Raw genomic sequence first — 17,621 nt, forward strand, 5'->3', positions numbered from 1 at the left:
CATGTCCCCGAGAAGAGGTGTGTGCTGTTGACAAAGATTAGAGTCAGGAGAACGGTAAATAGTCTTGGCTCTGTTTTCTTTCTTTCTTTCTTTCTTTCTTTCTTTCTTTCTTTCTTTCTTTCTTTCTTTCTTTCTTTCTTCCTTCCTTCCTTCCTTCCTTCCTTCCTTCCTTTCTTTCTTTCTTTCTCTCCTTTTTTGTTTTTTGTTTGTTTGTTTGTTTTTGTTTTTCGAGACAGGGTTTCTCCGTGTAGTTTTGGTACCTGTCCTGGATCTCGCTCTGTAGACCAGGCTGGCCTCGAACTCACAGAGATCTGCCTGGCTCTGCCTCCTGAGTGCTGGGATTAAAGGCATGCGCCACCATCGCCTGGCTCTCTGTTTTGCTTCTTACTCATTAAAAACAAGAGATGGATGAGGTACAGTCGTCAGACTGACCGGGTATGGTGAGCATTGATATTGGAGTTGGTGAAATTGGGTTCAAATCCTAGCCCTGAACCTCACAGCTGAAAGCAAATGCAAAATGCTCATCAGTCTCTTCGTGGTAGGATGGACTCTCACAGAACATGCTTCCCAGGATTATTGGGGGAGCATTAAAGGCCTGAAGTGTGTGACATACTTGACACACAGTAGGCATTTAATAGGTGCTAGGTGTCTCCCAGAGGAGAGGGACAGGTGGCATGTATTTCCTGGGTCCTGCACAGAGAGAGGCACACACACAGAAACAGACATACATGCGCTTGTGTGCACGCACGCACGCACACATACACACACACACACACACACACACACACGTTTTCCTCCTGATTACTTTCTTTAAGTGTTGTTTTTTTCTGAACTCTAACCTACTCTCCAGGGTCGGCCAGCCACGCTCGGGCCTCTTGCCACAACCTGGGTGAGTTCCAGGGATGAAGATACACAACAAATGACATCTGGTGGCTTCCATTTGTCCCTCTAAGGCAGTGTCTCCCTCTGCCTGTGCTGGAGACAGGCTCTCCTGGCTCTAACTCTCCAGAGCCCGGGGCAGAGGGCTGTCCCTCTGCTCTGCCCTGTGTGGGCGCCTTGCTAGCCTAAGGGGTATTCTGCCCACAAAGTGTGACCTTCCTACTTGTGCCTTCTGAGAGGGCTGCAGCAGTGAGTACCCGGTTCGGACTCTTCCACAAGCCCTATGTATCCAGACAGCCAGGCAATGGTGGGGTGTGAGGAAAGGTACATCCATAGCAGATGTATTACCTTTTAACTCAAGTACAGCTTTGTAGACCTGGACAGGCCAGGGAAGACTGTTTTCCTGGAAATATGCCTCTGTTCAAATGGTGACCCACCCTAAGGCTCAGTCACTGGAGTAGGAACATGGCTACTGAGCTGAATGCAGGCTCTGGAGGACTGGCCATGGGCTGCGGGGAGGCCTGGATATTCCCCCATGACCTCTTCCTGATCTTTCCTAGGCCCCACTCCGGATGGGGTTCCCCATGCAGCCCCACCTGCCCTAGGAGGCAGGCAGCCGCTCACTGCCCTCTGGTTCTGCAAATGCCCGGTTCACATGCCCTTCTGGTGCTCCCCTCCCCCACTGTCAACAGAGGAGGAACGGCCTTGATGCTTTTTCTCCAGGAGAAACCGAGGCCCGGAGAGACTAACTGGCTCACGGGTTCCGGAAGACCCTGTGACTTAGGACACGGAGCTTCAGCGCCCAGTCTGATGCTCAAGCTGGAGGTGCTCTCCCTCCTAGGTTCCTCAGAGTAGAGCCCAGCTAGTGGGGGCAGGACTGAGCAGGAGAGCCCCACCCCCACCCCCGTGCTTCCAACCCCTCCCCAGGCTGTTCCCCATGAAGGAGAAGCTACAGACATTATTGCTGCTATGCTTCTGAGGCCCAGGTTCCCAGGCTGCTGCTGGGAATCGGACAGCGTGTGCAGGCCCGGACTGGCCTTGGCTTGGCAAGCAGGCCGGCCTTACAGCCTGCCTGCCAGGCGTTCTAGGAAGCTTCTTCCAAGGCCAGAAGCTTTGCAGGTTGCAGATCTGGGACAAAGCCCAGTTGGGGAGAAAGGACTCCCTCGAGGAAGTAAGTGTCGGACAGGAGCGGAGGCTGCCAGTAAGGCCTACAAGACTGGCTGGCGGCCCCGCATCGTGGAGGTAGAGAATTCTTGGCCTGGCCGGTGGCCCATGACTCCCCTGTCTCCTGGCAATGTTTTATCTCATTCATCCCAGAGTGGAGGACTGGCCTCATCCTGTGGTCTGTGAGGAGTGTGATCCAGCACGCCAGTCAGGAAAGGGCCTCCCAGTGTCCAGCCAGGTTGTCTCTATTGGCATTGGTACCTTATTTAGGAAGAAGCGAGGATTTCAAAGACAGGTCGAGCTTCAGGGCCCTAGTATGCCATTTACATAAACTGTGCGACCTTGGGAAGTTAACTGGCCTCTCGAACCAAACACCTGTAAATGGGGATAATTATTATTATTCCCCTCAGGATTGCTGTCTTCCAAGGACAGAATGTCTGTCCATGTTTAGGGCCAAGTGCAGCACATAGAACACAGTCAGGAAATAGTCTCCTTTCTTTCCATCCCTGCCTGTCTCCAAGAACACCGTCCCTTTCCGGACCTTATCTGCCTCACCATGGGATTCTTTGCCTTTCCAAAGCTAACAGCTTGCTACTCTGGCTTGTGCCTAAGCCCTGAGTGGGGATGGGGTGGGGGGTGGGGAGAGGTAGGTGGGGGCTCCCAAGGCTTTTTTTTTTTTTTTGGAGATAGTGGCAGATGGCTGAACCCAGAGGTCCCCGGTGATGGCAGCAGAGGATCAGTGGCACAGAAGGCATTTCCAGAAACTCGAGCCCTCTGGGAGGCAGCCCACCACTAAAGTCAGTCAGCATCAAGGCTGCTGTCATACATATCAGATGCTGTGTGCGTGGCCCTGGGTTCAGGGAGCTGGAGTGCATAGCTTCCTTAGCTGTGGAGACCCCTTTTTCTGGGGCAGCCCTGCATGGCCCAAACCTTGCCCCCAGCTTTCTCCCTCAGAATCTTTCAGACCAGCTCTACATTCTCCATCGTCAGGCCTGGTCCGAGGTCACAGGCTGCATCATCTTGACTGAATCACTGCCACTGATGGGTTCTGGAGGGAAAGGTGGCATCATTCAGGAGCAGGTCTAAGGGACACTCTGCCCTGGGGGTGAGACTGCACTGTGGGGGTGGGGCTGTGTCAGAGGCAGCCACGATCGCTGCCAGCTCTTCCCTTCTGTCCCTGTCTGTCACCAGGTCCAGTCATGCTCTTGGCAAGTTTCTGATTGACCTACTTTGGGTCCCAATGTCAGGCCCCTGGGAACCTGAAGATGGGTCCACTTGCAAACTGGACTAGAGTGTATGTAAGAGCTGGGTGTGTCAACACACAATGTAACCCCAGCAATTAGGAGGCTGATGCTAGAGGATTAAAAGCACTCCATGGGTTGGGGAGTGTGCCAAACTTCTGGTGACAATATGCAGTCCCACGCCAGCCGACTCTGACTTGCTACACCCGTGCCTAAAACTTTAGGAGTACTTTGTAGCTGGCCTGCAGTAGTTCAGTCCCACATCAGCGGACTCTGACTTGCTACACTGTGCCTAGAACTTTAGGGGTACTTTGTAGCTGGCCTGCAGTAGTTCAGTCCCACACCAGCGGACTCTGACTTGCTACACTGTGCCTAGAACTTTAGGGGTACTTTGTAGCTGGCCTGCAGTAGTTCAGTCCCACCCCAGCGGACTCTGACTTGCTACACAGTGCCTAGAACTTTAGGGGTACTTTGTAGCTGGTCTGCAGTAGTTAAGTAACCAGTGTGGCAAGGTCACTGTTGAGTGCCTGAAATGTGGCTACGGCAATTGAGGGAATTAAATATTTCAATTAATTCAAATAGAAAAGGTGTTCAACATTCTTTTTGTTTGTTTGTTTTTGTTTTTGTTTTTTTTCGAGACAGGGTATCTCTGTGTAGCTTTGCGCCTTTCCTGGAACTCGCTTTGTAGACCAGGCTGGCCTCGAACTCACAGAGATCCGCCTGGGCTCTGCCTCCCGAGTGCTGGGATTAAAGGCGTGCGCCACCACCGCCCAGCTATCAGCATTCTTAAATAATTAGAAAAACACATATTAGATCTATGGTGAGATAGCCTGGCACACTGGGCTGGCCACAGTATGACAGACAATAAATAGCACATGTTGCTGAGGCTGCGTGGAAGCCAGAACCCTCACATGCTGCAGATGGAAATGAGACACAGTGCAGACCCTTTGGGATAACAGTGTAACCATTCCCCAACATGTTAAACACACGTTACCACATGACCCAACATTCAGTCCTAGGCATATACTCGAGAAGTAAGAGCAGATGTCCGTACATACATGAATTTTCACAGCAGCATTATTCATGCTGGGCAAAAAGTAGAGACAAAGCAAACGTCTGTCAAACGATAGATAGGTAAGCACATGTTGTCCACACAGTAGAGTGTTATTCAGCCACGAAAAGAGATGAATGGCTGATACATGCCACAAAATGGAGCAACTTTGAAAAGGCAGTGCCGAGTGGCAGAAGCCACAAAGGTGACAGTGTGGTCTGTTCAATGAAATGTCCTGAGCAGGTGGGTCTGCAGAGTCAAAGAGCAGACCGGTTGTTGCCAGGGATTAGAGAAAGGAGAGGAAGACAAGTGAATGCTTAGGTGTATGGAGCTTATTTGGGGAGGGCGATAAAAATATTTTGAAATGACATGAATGGTGATGTACAAATGTGCTGAAAGCCATGGAATTCTGTTTTAAAAGGTGGATTGTATAGCACGTGATCATCCCTCATCTGTATGTTTTACCATCTCTGGCTAGTGGCTCCGGTATTAGACAAGGCTAGAACATCTGCCTTCTGATTCTGGCTTTGCTGTGTGCTACTGTATCATCCCGGAGAGCAGACTTGGCTGCCCTGAACTCCAGTTTTCTCAGCTATAAAACCAGGGTAATAGCCAGGAGGTGATGGCACACACCTTTAATCCCAGCACTTGGGAGGCAGAAGCCCGTGGATTTCTGAGTTCAAGGCCAGCCTGGTCTACAGAGTGAGTTCCAGGACAGCCAGGGCTACACAGAGAAACCCTGTCTTGAAAAAGAAAAATTGGGGTAATAGATGGACCAGCCCAGGTTTGTCATACAACTGAACAGGACTCATATACATAAGCTTCTAGAACAGTACCTGGTTCCAGAGGTAGAAGGGTTAGCCAATACCTAGTATTACTAGTGCCATGCCCAGAAATCCCCCAGGTCTCTTCCAGTGATATCCACACCTGAGCCCAGCCCCTCGATTTTTCTCCTCACTGCTTTGCCTGCAGATGCTCCTCTCTGCTGTGTCAACTGTTGCTATAGCAACCATGCCGGGTTCCCAGCCGCAGCTGCAGAAGAGACATCATCAACATTATCTGAGCAGGGTGTCACACGAAGGCTCTGGGCATTGTTAAAACATTTCTAGTAAATCTTGAGGTTCGCTGGACAGGAGAGTCTGGGCCTGCCCTGAGCAGCAAGCGACCTGCCTGTGTGGCTGAGATGGGCAGCCCATCCTGTGTCGGAGGCTGGCCCACAAGCCCAGCCCAACATCAAATCTTTAGACTCCTCTCTTATCCTGTAACCTGATGTTCAAAGGAAAAGGGGTAGAAGGCATTTCTCTAGAAGTGTAATAGAAAAATATAGACCTAGCTGGGCATGGCAGTGCACACCTTTAATCCCAGCACTCAGGAGGAGAGGCTGGCAGATTTCTGAGTGGAGGTCAGCTTAGTCTTCAGGGGTGAGTGAAACCCTGTCTCAAAAACAAAAAGAAAGAGACAGAGAGAGAGAGGGAGGGAGGGAGGGAGGGAGGGAGGGAGAGAGAGAGGAAGAGGAGAGGAGAGGAGAGGAGAGGAGAGGAGAGGAGAGGAGAGGAGAGGAGAGGAGAGGAGAGGAGAGGAGAGACATTACAACTAACACTCATTCCAAACAGGACTAAAGGCCAGAGCCCTCTTCTGGTCCCTTGGCCCACAGTACTGACTGTCCTTGACCTAGTAAGGCCTTCCCCAGGGGGGATATAAGTGCTAGTCACGGAGAAGTAGCTGTCCCCCGGGCCTGTAAGCTTACTCCCCAAGTCCTCTGCCAAGGCTGCATTGGTACCCAAGGCTGTGTGACGCTGAGCTGTACTCCCGTTGCAGCCAACCGTGTTCCCTTTCTGCCTTCAACTCACTGCCGAGATCTCCTTTCTTCCCAGAAGATGGGGCCGATGCAAAGAGTCTGTCCTCCCACTCCCCCGGAAAGCCACCCTGCCTCAAGCACCCTACAAAAGAGCGGACGTGAGACCTCCAGACCGCAGACTTGAACCCCACCCGCTTGTCCAGGGTCGAAAGGCAAGCTGGATTCTCTCTCAAACTTTGGCTCTGAACATGAGCTTGCCAAGGTCTCCAGAGCCTATTTCTACCTTGGGCTGGTTTGAACAATCCCTGTAAACCAGGCCCTGCTCTTAAACTGTCCCCAGGAGCAGGGCAGGCCCTGCCTGAGTGGGTAGATGGCTCAGCCGAGTTGATGCTGCAAACACTAGACTCTCTTCCAAGTGTGCTAACCTAGCCAGGCCCCGGGTGCTGGTGGTACAGAGAAGCATGTCTGTCCCAGGAGTGCAGAGCCTGCAAGGAAGCAATCCTAAGCAGAATGCAAAGGGAAAGAGGCCTTTGGGCAACTTTCTCCCGAGCCAGAGAGCCAGACGGCTGCACATCTTACAGCATTGCGGCATTAGCAGGGCTGCAGACGGCTGAGGACCCATAGCGCCCCCGTGTGGTTCATCTCTTTCGCAAGCCCTAGAGACCTGACGATGAATGAGGTTGGGCATCCCCTGGCTACACTACTGAGGAGCAAGATTTTGGTGAATGTCTTACCAGAAGCCTAAAGATGTAGCAGAGAAGAGAGACGGCTTGTACCAGAGGCATTTCCCCATCACCTTGTGTGGGGATATTGAGCCCTAGTTTTTTTGAGAGGTAGTCTGTTCTCGAAGTATGCAACCACATGCAAGGATTTCCCAAAATAGGACCCTCCAATCAGGTCACCTGATTTAGGATCTGGCAGTGCAGCAGATTCCTGGGTGCCACCTCCAGCCCGCTGAACCAGAAACTGGGGATGACACCCTGGCATCTCTGCTTAAAAGTAGGAGTTTTTACAGACCTCAGCCAGGCACAAAGATCAGACAGCCCAAGGTGCAGGGGAGGGGTCCTCTACCTATGTCAGAGCATAGTACAAGACTGCCAGAGCTTAAGTGCCCTCTACCCAGCTCCCTTGCTTTCAGACCAGGAGACTAAGGCCCAAGGAGAACTCACTTACCCAAGTTCCGCAGCTGGTTGGTATGTTCCCTTGGGATTTTTCCCTCAATGAAAATCAAAACTGCCCATAAACTGGGGAGACCCCCGCCTGGCAACCCCAGGCTGTAGTGCCTGTGTACACTTCTCTGTTTAGCCCCTGTTGCACGAACCCTAAATGGTCTTATCATAAAAACCTGGAGCCAGATATCGAGGTGAATGCTGAAAGATCAGAGAAGCAGAGCAAGCCACAGCCACCACCTCTTACCTCACCAACTCCTCAGCCGGAAAGAGGGCGAGTTCTTGTCTCCTCCCGCCTTATATTCCTTTCTCTGCCCAGCCATATCACTTCCTGTCTCAACCTTCCTAGTGCTGGGCTTAAAGGTGTGTGATTCCCAAGTGCTGGGATTAAAGGTGTGTGCCACCACTGCCTGGCTCTGTTTCTCTTTTAGACTGGATTAATCTCGTGTAGCCCAGTGTGGCCGTGAACTCACAGAAGTCCAGACGGATCTCTGCCTCTGCCTCCAGGTGCGTGCCACCACTGCCTGACCTCTGTGACTAGCGCTGTGGCTGGCTCTGTCCTCTGATCTTCAGGTACACTTTATTTGTTAAGAGTACAAACAAGATATCACCACAGCCTCAGACTTGTTTGTAGTTCCTAGTTTTTGTATAACGCCCCCACATGGCCAAACATTGTTTTCTGAGTCCCCATTTTCTGGTGCCTCATTCTGGAGCAGGAAGACTCCAGCCAGTCCACTCATTGCCTGAGTGGGTTCTCCAGGGTAAAGAGAAACTCTCTGGGAGCTCCTCTGGGGAGCAGGAGCGCTGAGCAGATACAAGCATAGCATTTGCCGCACCGCGGGGTTCAGTGACAGCTGCCTCTGACAATATTGTAACTTAAGTGGGGGGATGAGTGGAATGATAGGATTAGTAACAGAATAAATAGTCCCCCGCCTGCACGCTCCATGACAGTGGGGTGTCTCTGGCCTGGAGGCCCGCCCACCCAGCATCCATCTAGGACATCTGGGGTCAACACATGATTTGAAAAGGGGGTATAGGGAGGGGATGGAGTTGCCCTTCAGACAAGCTGCTGTGCTCTACCCTAGGGCAGAGGAGGTCTGTAGACCGCCTCACTTGTCAGCTTTTAACACTTTCCCTGCCACAGTGGAGGACTTAGCCTTTGCAGGGGGTGGGAATTAATCCAGTACAAGATGACTGATGCAGACCTCACAGAACTGCCTAGTTTAACTCAAGCCTCCGGGGTACCCTGGCATGTGCCCTCAGACCAGGAGTGCACTGGGGTGGCCTCCTGCCTTGCTGGAGTTGGTAGACTTGTGTCCTAGAGTGGAGAAAAGGAGCGAAAAGATTCAGGTTCCCAGAGACATTTGACCCACCGAAACACAAAGTATTGCTCAACAAATACTGTCAGCCATGTGGGGATCTCCCCGGTGTCTTTTCCCATTGTTGGAGTAAGTACTGGGAGAAAGGGGCCCATGGGCTAGGGCTGGGATCTTTTTAGAAGCCGAAATCATGACAGATTTCCAGGATTTAAAAATCTGAACCCTATGCTGGGATCAAATGGGGTCGGGAAATTTTCTCCCTCTGAAGAGTTGTTGAGAGGGGGTGTGAGAAACAGATGCAGAGAGGCTCAGTCCTTCCTGTTTCCAGGTCATTTAGGCTGGCCTGGATTTCGCCATGGATCTAGGCCCAGGCCGTCCCTCGTGGTTCATTCTGGCTGTGAGTTATCCCTTCTGCAGATACATCTCAGCCTCCATCACAGCCCACAGCACCAGACAGAGAAAAAGGAGCCGAGGCCAGGAGTCACGGCAGCCCCGAGTCCCCTCTGAGGACTTACAGGGGGGTCATTTCCATCCTTAATGTGAGAAGGTGGCAGATGCTCTCTAGCCCCCTCTAGACTTGCTCCTACCCATCCTGGGGGTTAGCACTTCACCCAGACACAGCGAAAGCCAGTCTAGAGAGGAGGTATAGACCCAGTTCTCAGCTGCCCTACCCTGGGCTCCATGGCTCGTGTGGGTTCTGGAACATTGGAAGTAATTAAGGCTTTGACAGTCAGTCATTGCAGTTTACTTAATTGCTGGCTAATAATTAAAACCTCACAGAATGTGGGGAAATCTGAGTACTGGGTGACGGATCCCCCTGAGCCTCCTCCTCCTGGAACTTGCGGGTCTCTGTTGGAGCTTTTACCCTGAGCTGGAGGCTCGATGTCCATTGCTATATCACATTTTAGACTTCCAGCCCAAGCAAGTCCCTTTAGCCAAGTGCACCCCACAGGCAAGACTAGCCCTGAGAGAAGCAGCTGTCAGGCTTGGTGATGCAGAAGCCAGGTTTGGTGAGCATCTCATTTGGCCCTAGATCCGGGTATGAGGGCCTCCAGTCCCTCCTGTCTGTGAATGGCAGAGAGGGAATGGGAAGCTTGGGCCCCACTGCCCGCCCACCTCTGCCTTCTGCGGGATCCGAGCTACATTTTCAGGAAGCTTGCTGTGTGCCGGGCACTAGGCTAAGTGTGTTGGTCCTTCAGCTTCAACACAGCCGGACTGGGTGAGGCCATCCCTCTCCCCACTTAGCAGAAAGGAAAACTGCAGTAAGGTGAGATGACCCTGTTTGAGATCAGTCCAGCTGGGAAGGGCCGCGGAGCACCTGAATGCTGGGTTTTCTTCTTTACACTATGAACTATGCTTTTCTGTTTTTGTCTTTTGTTGTTGTCTGTTTCTTTTTGAGACAGGGTTTCTCTCAACATAGCCCTGGCTCTCCTGGAGTTCACTATGTAGACCAGGCTGTCCTGGAACTCACAGAAATCCACCTGCCTCTGCCTCTCGGTGCCAGGATTAAAGTCGTGCTCCACAGTGACGGGCCTAAGAATTACGTTCTTGACACCAAATTGAGTCTTTAGGTTAGCAGCTGCTCAGTCTTGTCATCGTTGGGAGGCCTGTCCCCTGTCTGATGTCAGGCAGGTAGAAGAAATTGGCTCCCATCACCCTCCCAGTATTCCCTGGGCCCTCCCTTCTCCTGCAAAAATTGCCTCTTTTCCGCGAAAATTTCTTAGTCACCTTCCTGTCACGTAGTGGGAGGCGTGTTTGTGTCTGCAGAACCGGCACACCTTGGTGAGATGTGCGTGTTCTGAGGCACAACATCATAATGGAAAAATGAATAGGGGTTTTGGAATCCAAACAGATATGATGAATCCAATTAAATACCGTGGTGTCATATGCCCAGCGTCGTGCCTCATGTGTGGCAAACGCGTGGTCACTGGCGTTACTGACAATTCTGTGTGCATGTTCCTGTGTGTCTAATATATTTGATTGTTGATCCTTAGCCATTAGATTCCATGGACAGGACACTCTCTGTAGGTGTGTGCATGTGTGAGTGCGTGCACACGCACATGTACACGCACACACACACTTCTTTCTTGGTGCTATAACCTGTTCTGCAAAAAATTAGCTGTTATGTGCACAAAGGTGCCACATAGGTTGGGAACGTCCTGAGCAACAGTAGAGAGAAGACGCCTCCATCTTGACATACCTTAGCTCTGTTTTGCCCCCAGGTCCACTCATGCTGAGGCCACAGAGTTGACCAAGATAGAGGGAGGCAGCCTCCAAGACATTGGGACTTAACCAATAGAGTAAAGTAAAGCACCTTCAGGTTATGTTAATGTCATCACAGAGTGACTAGTACCTCATATCCCTCCACCTCTTCCCAGATCTTCACTCTCACTGGACACAGTGAGAATGAAGCATGCTTAGCTGTGGGCCGGCCAGTTGCTGGGGTATGGCAGGGTACAGATCTGGAGTGCTTGAGGGGAAGAGGTGGGCTGAGTTCTTCTGCAAGTACAACTTAATGTATTTTTAAGCTAAACATCGAAAAATGCCTTGGGGAATCACAGGTGTGAATATTACCCCCCCCCTTCCCTGAACACACACACTCACACATTCCACACACACATACAACTAGGTTAAGTATCTGTAGCTTCTTGGGTCTCAAGTGGTCAGTTCTTACATGCATGTAAGTCCTGGGGTTTCAGTTTCCTGTATCTTTTCTTCCCAAGAGGGCACAACACACACACACACACACACACACACACACACACACACACACAGAGAGAGAGAGAGAGAGAGAGAGAGAGAGAGAGAGAGAGAGAGAGAGAGAGAGAGAGAGAGAGAGAGAGAGAGAGAGATATGGCATACCCTAGATGGCCACCAGGCGGCACTGCTGAGGCACCGAGGAGCTCTAGGGTGTAGCCTCTTCAGGACGCCCCAGCCAGGGCTCTCAACAGATCTGGTCACCTCTTTGCCTCCCCTATTCCACCCTGGGGACTGCAGATATTTCTTGGCCTCCGCCACCTCCTGCTGGTTGCGCTCCTGCACCTTAACCTCTTACCTTCTCTGTTGACACACAGGGCTGAGCTGAGCCATTTCAAGGACCTCAGTGTCTGATTTTTGAGTAGTCTAGCCCTGGGGGCTGCCCTACTCTTCTCTGTTGATATGGAAAAATGTAGGGGGTGGGTGGAGATCTTTGAGGAGACTGGGGCAAGAGGGTACCGTGACCGATAGATCAAGAGTTGATATAGGTTCTCTGTCACTACCAAAATTTTGGGTTCTAGTTCCCATCATGCCCTGCTGTGCCCCAAGGCCTAGGGAATCAGGAATGAAGCTGACTGACTGTGTGGATTAAACATTTTTTTGCTTAAGGAGAGGTGGACATTTTTTAATGCCACAATATCCAACTACTACACACACACACACACAAACTTATGTGATCTCTCCGAATGTCAGTGTTCTCCTCTGTAAAATGGAACAATAGCACAGACCTCCCAGAAATGTTGTGAAGATTCAACTGGATGATGTGTGTAAAGGACTGGGCACACCCATAAGTCTCTGAATAACTCTGTCACTTTCCTCTTTGGAAACTCACTTTGGAGAGGAGTGTACATTGGATCATTTCCGTGAAAACCATAGAAAGCATCACCCTCCTGTGAAACCTGTACCTTGGCACCATCTTCTAGGTTCCCACATAGGCACTTGAGAATTAAACCTTAAAATATATAGGTGTACACTTTCTGACCCTGCACCCCATGCCAAGCCATCAGTTAAAGCCATGGATCAGTTCACGAGGTGACACTTGCCAGGATAAACAGACATTGGCAGCCAGAGAGATGATGCCAAGGCTGTGGACAGAGCACAGACCACTGGCATGGAGGCCTGCCGTTTGTCCTTGTTCACTGACCCCATCATGGAGTGCTGTGTACATGGGACTGGCCATGAGAAGCTGCGGGATAGGGACAAGACCCCAAGGGAGCAAAACAGAGAGATGGCCAGGCCCAGGTCTAGAGCTAGTCCTAAGAGAAAGTACTCCAGAGGCTCTGGGGAGAGCCATACAGCATGGCCCTGCCACCCCACCCAGCCTCTCTTGGCCAGCCATCCAGTGACAGCCAGCCAGCCTGAGCTCAGTCCTGAGAAAAAAAATACCTCTTATGGGATTCGGAAATGTTCTCTTTGGCAGCCAAAAGGAGCTTGCTCTCCTGCTGAGTCTGTGGGTGGAGAAAGGCTGGGCCTGGGAGTGGGGGTAAGGCTGGCTTGCCTAGGAGGCTGGAAGGGTTGAGGGAGGGAGGAGAGGGCTTGTCCCACGGTCATCTTGCTGTCACTGACTGATGAAGACTGCCTTTTGAGGAAGATTAGGGAAGCTAGGTCCTGTTCAGTGGCAGCGACTTCAGATCCCAACATAAACGATAAACTGTGGGGCAGGGCCTTCACCATGTGTCCTGAGAGCCTAGCACAGTGCCCAGGACCAAGTTCTGGTGGTGTCTTTGTTGTTTCATTTGCATTCATTTTGGGGGGTGTTGCTTGGGGATTTTTGTTGTCTTTATTTCTTTCTTTTTTGAAATAGGGCTTTGCTATGTAGCCTTAGCTGGCCTAGAAATTGCTGTGTAGACCAGGCTGGCCTCAGACTCAAAGAGATCCACCAGCTTCTGCCTCCTGAGTGCCAGGATCAAAGTTGTGTGCCACCACACCCAGCCCCAAGTGGTTATTTGATAAAGATTTGTTGGCTGGGTCAATAGAAGGGAGAGGAGGGTTGTTTGAGTTGCATCATTTGGATGCTATTTCCATCCTAGATGGGAGAAAGGATGAAGCTTTGTTTATGGGTAGAGGCTCTCAATGGTCCAGGCTAACGTCATCCTGCCGGGAAACCAAGGTTGAGCAAAGTGGTCCTGACTAGTCCAGATTCTGGCCACATCCATACTTCTTCCTCAGTCAGGATTTCCAACTCTTGAATAGGATCTGAACTGCCCCCAAAAATGACCGCTCATCTCTAGCTCCCATCAGTCACCTCACCTTCAGGAGGCTTTGCCAAGACTGCCTCCTAGACCCCACAGAGCAACTCCACATGTTCCCAAGCCTTCGGAACACTGGCCAGTGACAGGCTGATGGATTGAAACTGGCCGTGTAGGAATATTCATACCATGGAAATGGACGAACACTGCCCATCAGAGTGTCCCCTCTTTCAAAGCACCAGCAGAGTGCTACAAAGGAGATTCCAGGGGAGTGTTGATTACATTCCACCACAGGAAACCTTGCCTGTGACCGCTGCCTCTGTTGTGAGAAGAGCCTCCCCAAACCAAAACCAGAGGCAGTATCGGTCACTCAGGGAGAGGGTCTGGGGGAAGTGCAGTGGCCCTGTCTGCAGCTCTTATCAGGGTTGGAGCTTCAGCCGGCCGGGGCAGATGTGGAGGCCTTTAGCAGTACCTGCTCTGTTGGTCATCTTTAGGGAAACAGAAGAAGCAGGTGACTGGCCCCAGGGCCTGGTTTCAGGAAGATATGGTCTTTCTCCTCTGCCCTGGTCCCCCGTTTCCTCAGGAAGCCCTCTTCATTCACCAGCTTCTTTCTGCTCTCCTTGTCAGATCCGGAGTCACAGAGAAAGAGGACAGTCCAGAATGTTTTGGACCTTCGACAGAACCTGGAAGAGACCATGTCCAGCCTTCGAGGCTCCCAGGTGACTCACAGGTAAAGCCTGAGCTGCCCTTGGTGATGTTCTCTCCCTGGGTCTGGAGGGCAAGGCTTCAGGGTCTTTCCGCATCTCCACATAAGCATCCCAAGTCGAGCGGTCTGTGGCCTTGGCCTCTGTGGACACAGGTGTCTGGATCCCCACATTGCCAGTGCTGCAAAGAAAGGGCACCCAGCACCTCAGCAGGAGCCCCATAGAGTCTTGTCTCTGCTTATGCTTGAGCATGGGCTTTCACTTATCCGGAATCACTTCGAAAATGGCTGGGTAAGGGTGGGAAGCCCAGGTGTGTGGTCTGTCATACGTCCTCATCTGTCAAGAGGGCTTTGTTACTAAACACCACTCTACTCTTCAGGTCCTATCCTTCTGGGATGCTAGGACCCGGATCCTCCCAACACCTGAGCTCTTCAGCCCTCTGCCAGTCTGTGTCCTCTGGCTACTTCTGTCACTCCCAAAGGAGGGCTGAGTACCTGGAAGGGTCTACATACCATCACCCACAAAATCAGCCCCATGGTATCCCGCTTGTCCCCCAACCCTTAGAGAAACCCCCAAGCCTCCAACTACAGGGTACACACCTCTCCCCACAGCCCTTTTGCCTAGAGCAGCATTCTGGCCCCAGCCCCTGTGAGTCAGAATTTCCCATTCGGTTCCTCTGGACTTCCCTGGGCTGCTCAGATGAGCTCATACTGTCAGCCCTAAGGGGGACAGAGGACACAGCTAAGTTCTGAGGAGGGAGGTGAGCAGGCAGCCGAGGTTGGGAAATCATGGGGCATGGACATGGAGGCTCGAAGCCTGTGCATTAGGAACCGAAGCCTCCTCAGTTAAACTGGAGATAGGTTCCTCTCTGTTGCCTGGTGCTAGAAAACTGACTGCAAAGCTGGGACATGGGGTTAATGGGAAAAGGACTTTTATCAGCTCGGAGCATGGTCTGTCAGAGGAGTATCAAGACACACTTGCATACCCTCAATGTCAGCGAACCCATTACCTTTCAGACATCTCCATCTATGTGGGGGTACCATGACTGCTGCTGTTCCATGTCTTAGGAGCATTCATCCATTGGCCCTGGGTACCTTTCAGACATCTCCATCTATGTGGGGGTACCATGTCGGCTGCTGTTCCGTGTCTTAGGAGCATTCATCCACTGGCCCTGGGTCTCTTCCTGTTGAGACTTGTCTCCTTCTCTTCCCACTGCCTCCCACACCCCCACTCATATCCCTGCCTTGAAAAACCAGGCTCTTATTCCCAGACGTCTAAGCATCTACCTTACGACTAAAACGGAGGTCATCAAGGGAGTCTGAGGAGAAGTGGTCAGTGTGGTTTCAGGAGCCCCCAAACAGTCTCTGTTCCATCCCACAAGCCCTAAGCAGCAATCCAAGTAGAGTGAGTGGGGCTCCCACTTAGCTGAATCACCCTGCAGTTTAGCCACCGATAGATGAAATCCTCACCCCCATCCCCTGTCCAGGGAAGTTTCTGGAACACCTCTCAATGCCAAGTCACCCGCCAGGATCGTGCCAAAGAAGCCAAGAGTTGCTGACTTGCTCTGAGAGTCACACCCCAAATGACTCACCCACAGAAACAGGGCAGAGGCAGCTGCTCTAGGCGCCTGGTGCCCCGACGCCTGCCCTGAGGCCCCTGGGAGATCGGGAAGACCCTGCTTGGATGGGGAAGAGAACCCTAAAGCCTTCCCTTAGTGCTGACTGGTTGAGACAAGTGCCCTGGGGCCTCTGGCCCCTCTCGCCCTTTATGGAAAAGAAAGTACCAACAAGAGCCTGTCTTCTGTTTACCATGGACTAGGGGCCACGTCTTCTCTTAGCCTTTGGTTTATATTAGTTCCGCTCCACGCTTGCATAGTCTAAAGACCGGTTTTGTGCTGACTTTTATGGCTCTTTTGCTTTATGAGGTGCTATCCATCAATCCTTCCCTGAACCTCGGAATAATAATATTCCCTAGGCTAGGAAGAGGACCTTGGAGAAGAGGTACCTGTTGGACCCACAGGCTGCTGGGGGCAGCTGTGCGTCCATACAGCATGGGGCACCAGCCTTCAGAGCAAACACGGCCGTATCCCCGTGGGCCTCAGGGTTCAAGGGGTACCTCTGCCAAGGTTACTGTCACCCTAGAGTTCACAGGGTAACTCAGACTCCGTTTCTTTTTGGAAACTTGCTTCCTCTATTTCTGTAGGTGTGTTTCCCTCACTAGAGTCTGAGGTAAGGACTGTGGCTGGAGAGGAAGCAAAAGTGACCTCCCCAGAGGGGCCGGCCTGGGGCTGAGCACCCGCTGGAGGTCAGGAGATCATCTCTCAGCTAGAAACCCTTTCCACTGAGATCTAGAGATGGATTTGGGTGCTTAAAAAATAGAGCCTGAAAATAGGGGAAGAGGCGTTTTATGCTCAGAGAGTAACACAGAGGGTAGGCCAGAGACAGAACGGAGTGAGGAACCCCCACTTCCTCATGCGCTTGCTACCGTGGTGGGCACCAACTACCCACACCAGCTCCCCTGGATACCTCCATGCTCTCACCGTGGTCTGCGGCTGCTGTTTATATCCCTTCTTCTCCTTCTCCATCATCATCCATAACCATTTCATGGGCAGCTTATTTCTGTTAAGCACGTACTGCATGAGGCCCTGACCTTCCTCTGTGGTGAGACAGTCCCTACTGCATTCAGCACAGCTGTCCTGGGTCTGCTTCCTGTTGATTCCCTTGTGAAGTGCTAGAATACAGGGTGAGCACTGGGACTGAGTTACACCACGACCCTGGCTTCCCTGCAATCAGGAGATTGCCATTCTCCCACAGGAGGTGGTGTCGAGGTCCACAGTAACTAGAAACGGATGCAGAACTGCAAAGGATGCTGGGACTGCTGGGCCCAGAGGGAAAGACTGGCGTAGGTCAGCTGGGAGTACTCAAGAGGTCACTGATGGCCCACAGATCAGCTGCAAGGACCCCATCGTGCTGTTTTTCAGGACCACTGACCCTCCCTCACCCTCCAATTTTGCTAAGGAATAGAAAGAACATTTATTCAGGCTCAACAGAGACCATTTTGGGGGGTTTTTCTTTTTCCAAGTGACTTCATAAAAACAACAACAACAATAATAATAATAAAATCAATGTCTGCCTCCCATCCCATCCCGAGAGTGGCTATGAAAGGGATGTGGTCACAGATCAAAGATTCTTCTGCTTTGTGAACCTCATGTCTACCACAGGTTGCCTCAGATGTCCTAGCTTTGGTGGCCCACATACCTCATGTCATTAATTCAACCTTGTCTGACTTTAGTGATAGAGAAGGGTCAAAAATAATTTGGAGTGGCACCATTGCTAGGCTTAGTGAACTTA

At 51.5% G+C, this 17,621-nt stretch overlaps 1 protein-coding gene across 2 annotated transcripts in view; it reads left to right on the top strand.

The window, feature by feature from the left end:
- Positions 1 to 17,621, top strand: part of Nav1 (neuron navigator 1) — a 178,147-nt gene that overhangs the window by 59,797 nt on the left and 100,729 nt on the right. For both annotated transcript variants that reach the window (XM_059281102.1, XM_059281103.1), the window contains exon 4: positions 14,195 to 14,297. In XM_059281102.1, the coding sequence (XP_059137085.1) occupies positions 14,195 to 14,297 (103 nt within the window). The remainder of the gene's footprint in view (positions 1 to 14,194; positions 14,298 to 17,621) is intronic.

This window comes from Peromyscus eremicus, chromosome 15 (genome assembly GCF_949786415.1).
Source record: "Peromyscus eremicus chromosome 15, PerEre_H2_v1, whole genome shotgun sequence".
NCBI lineage: Eukaryota > Metazoa > Chordata > Mammalia > Rodentia > Cricetidae > Peromyscus > Peromyscus eremicus.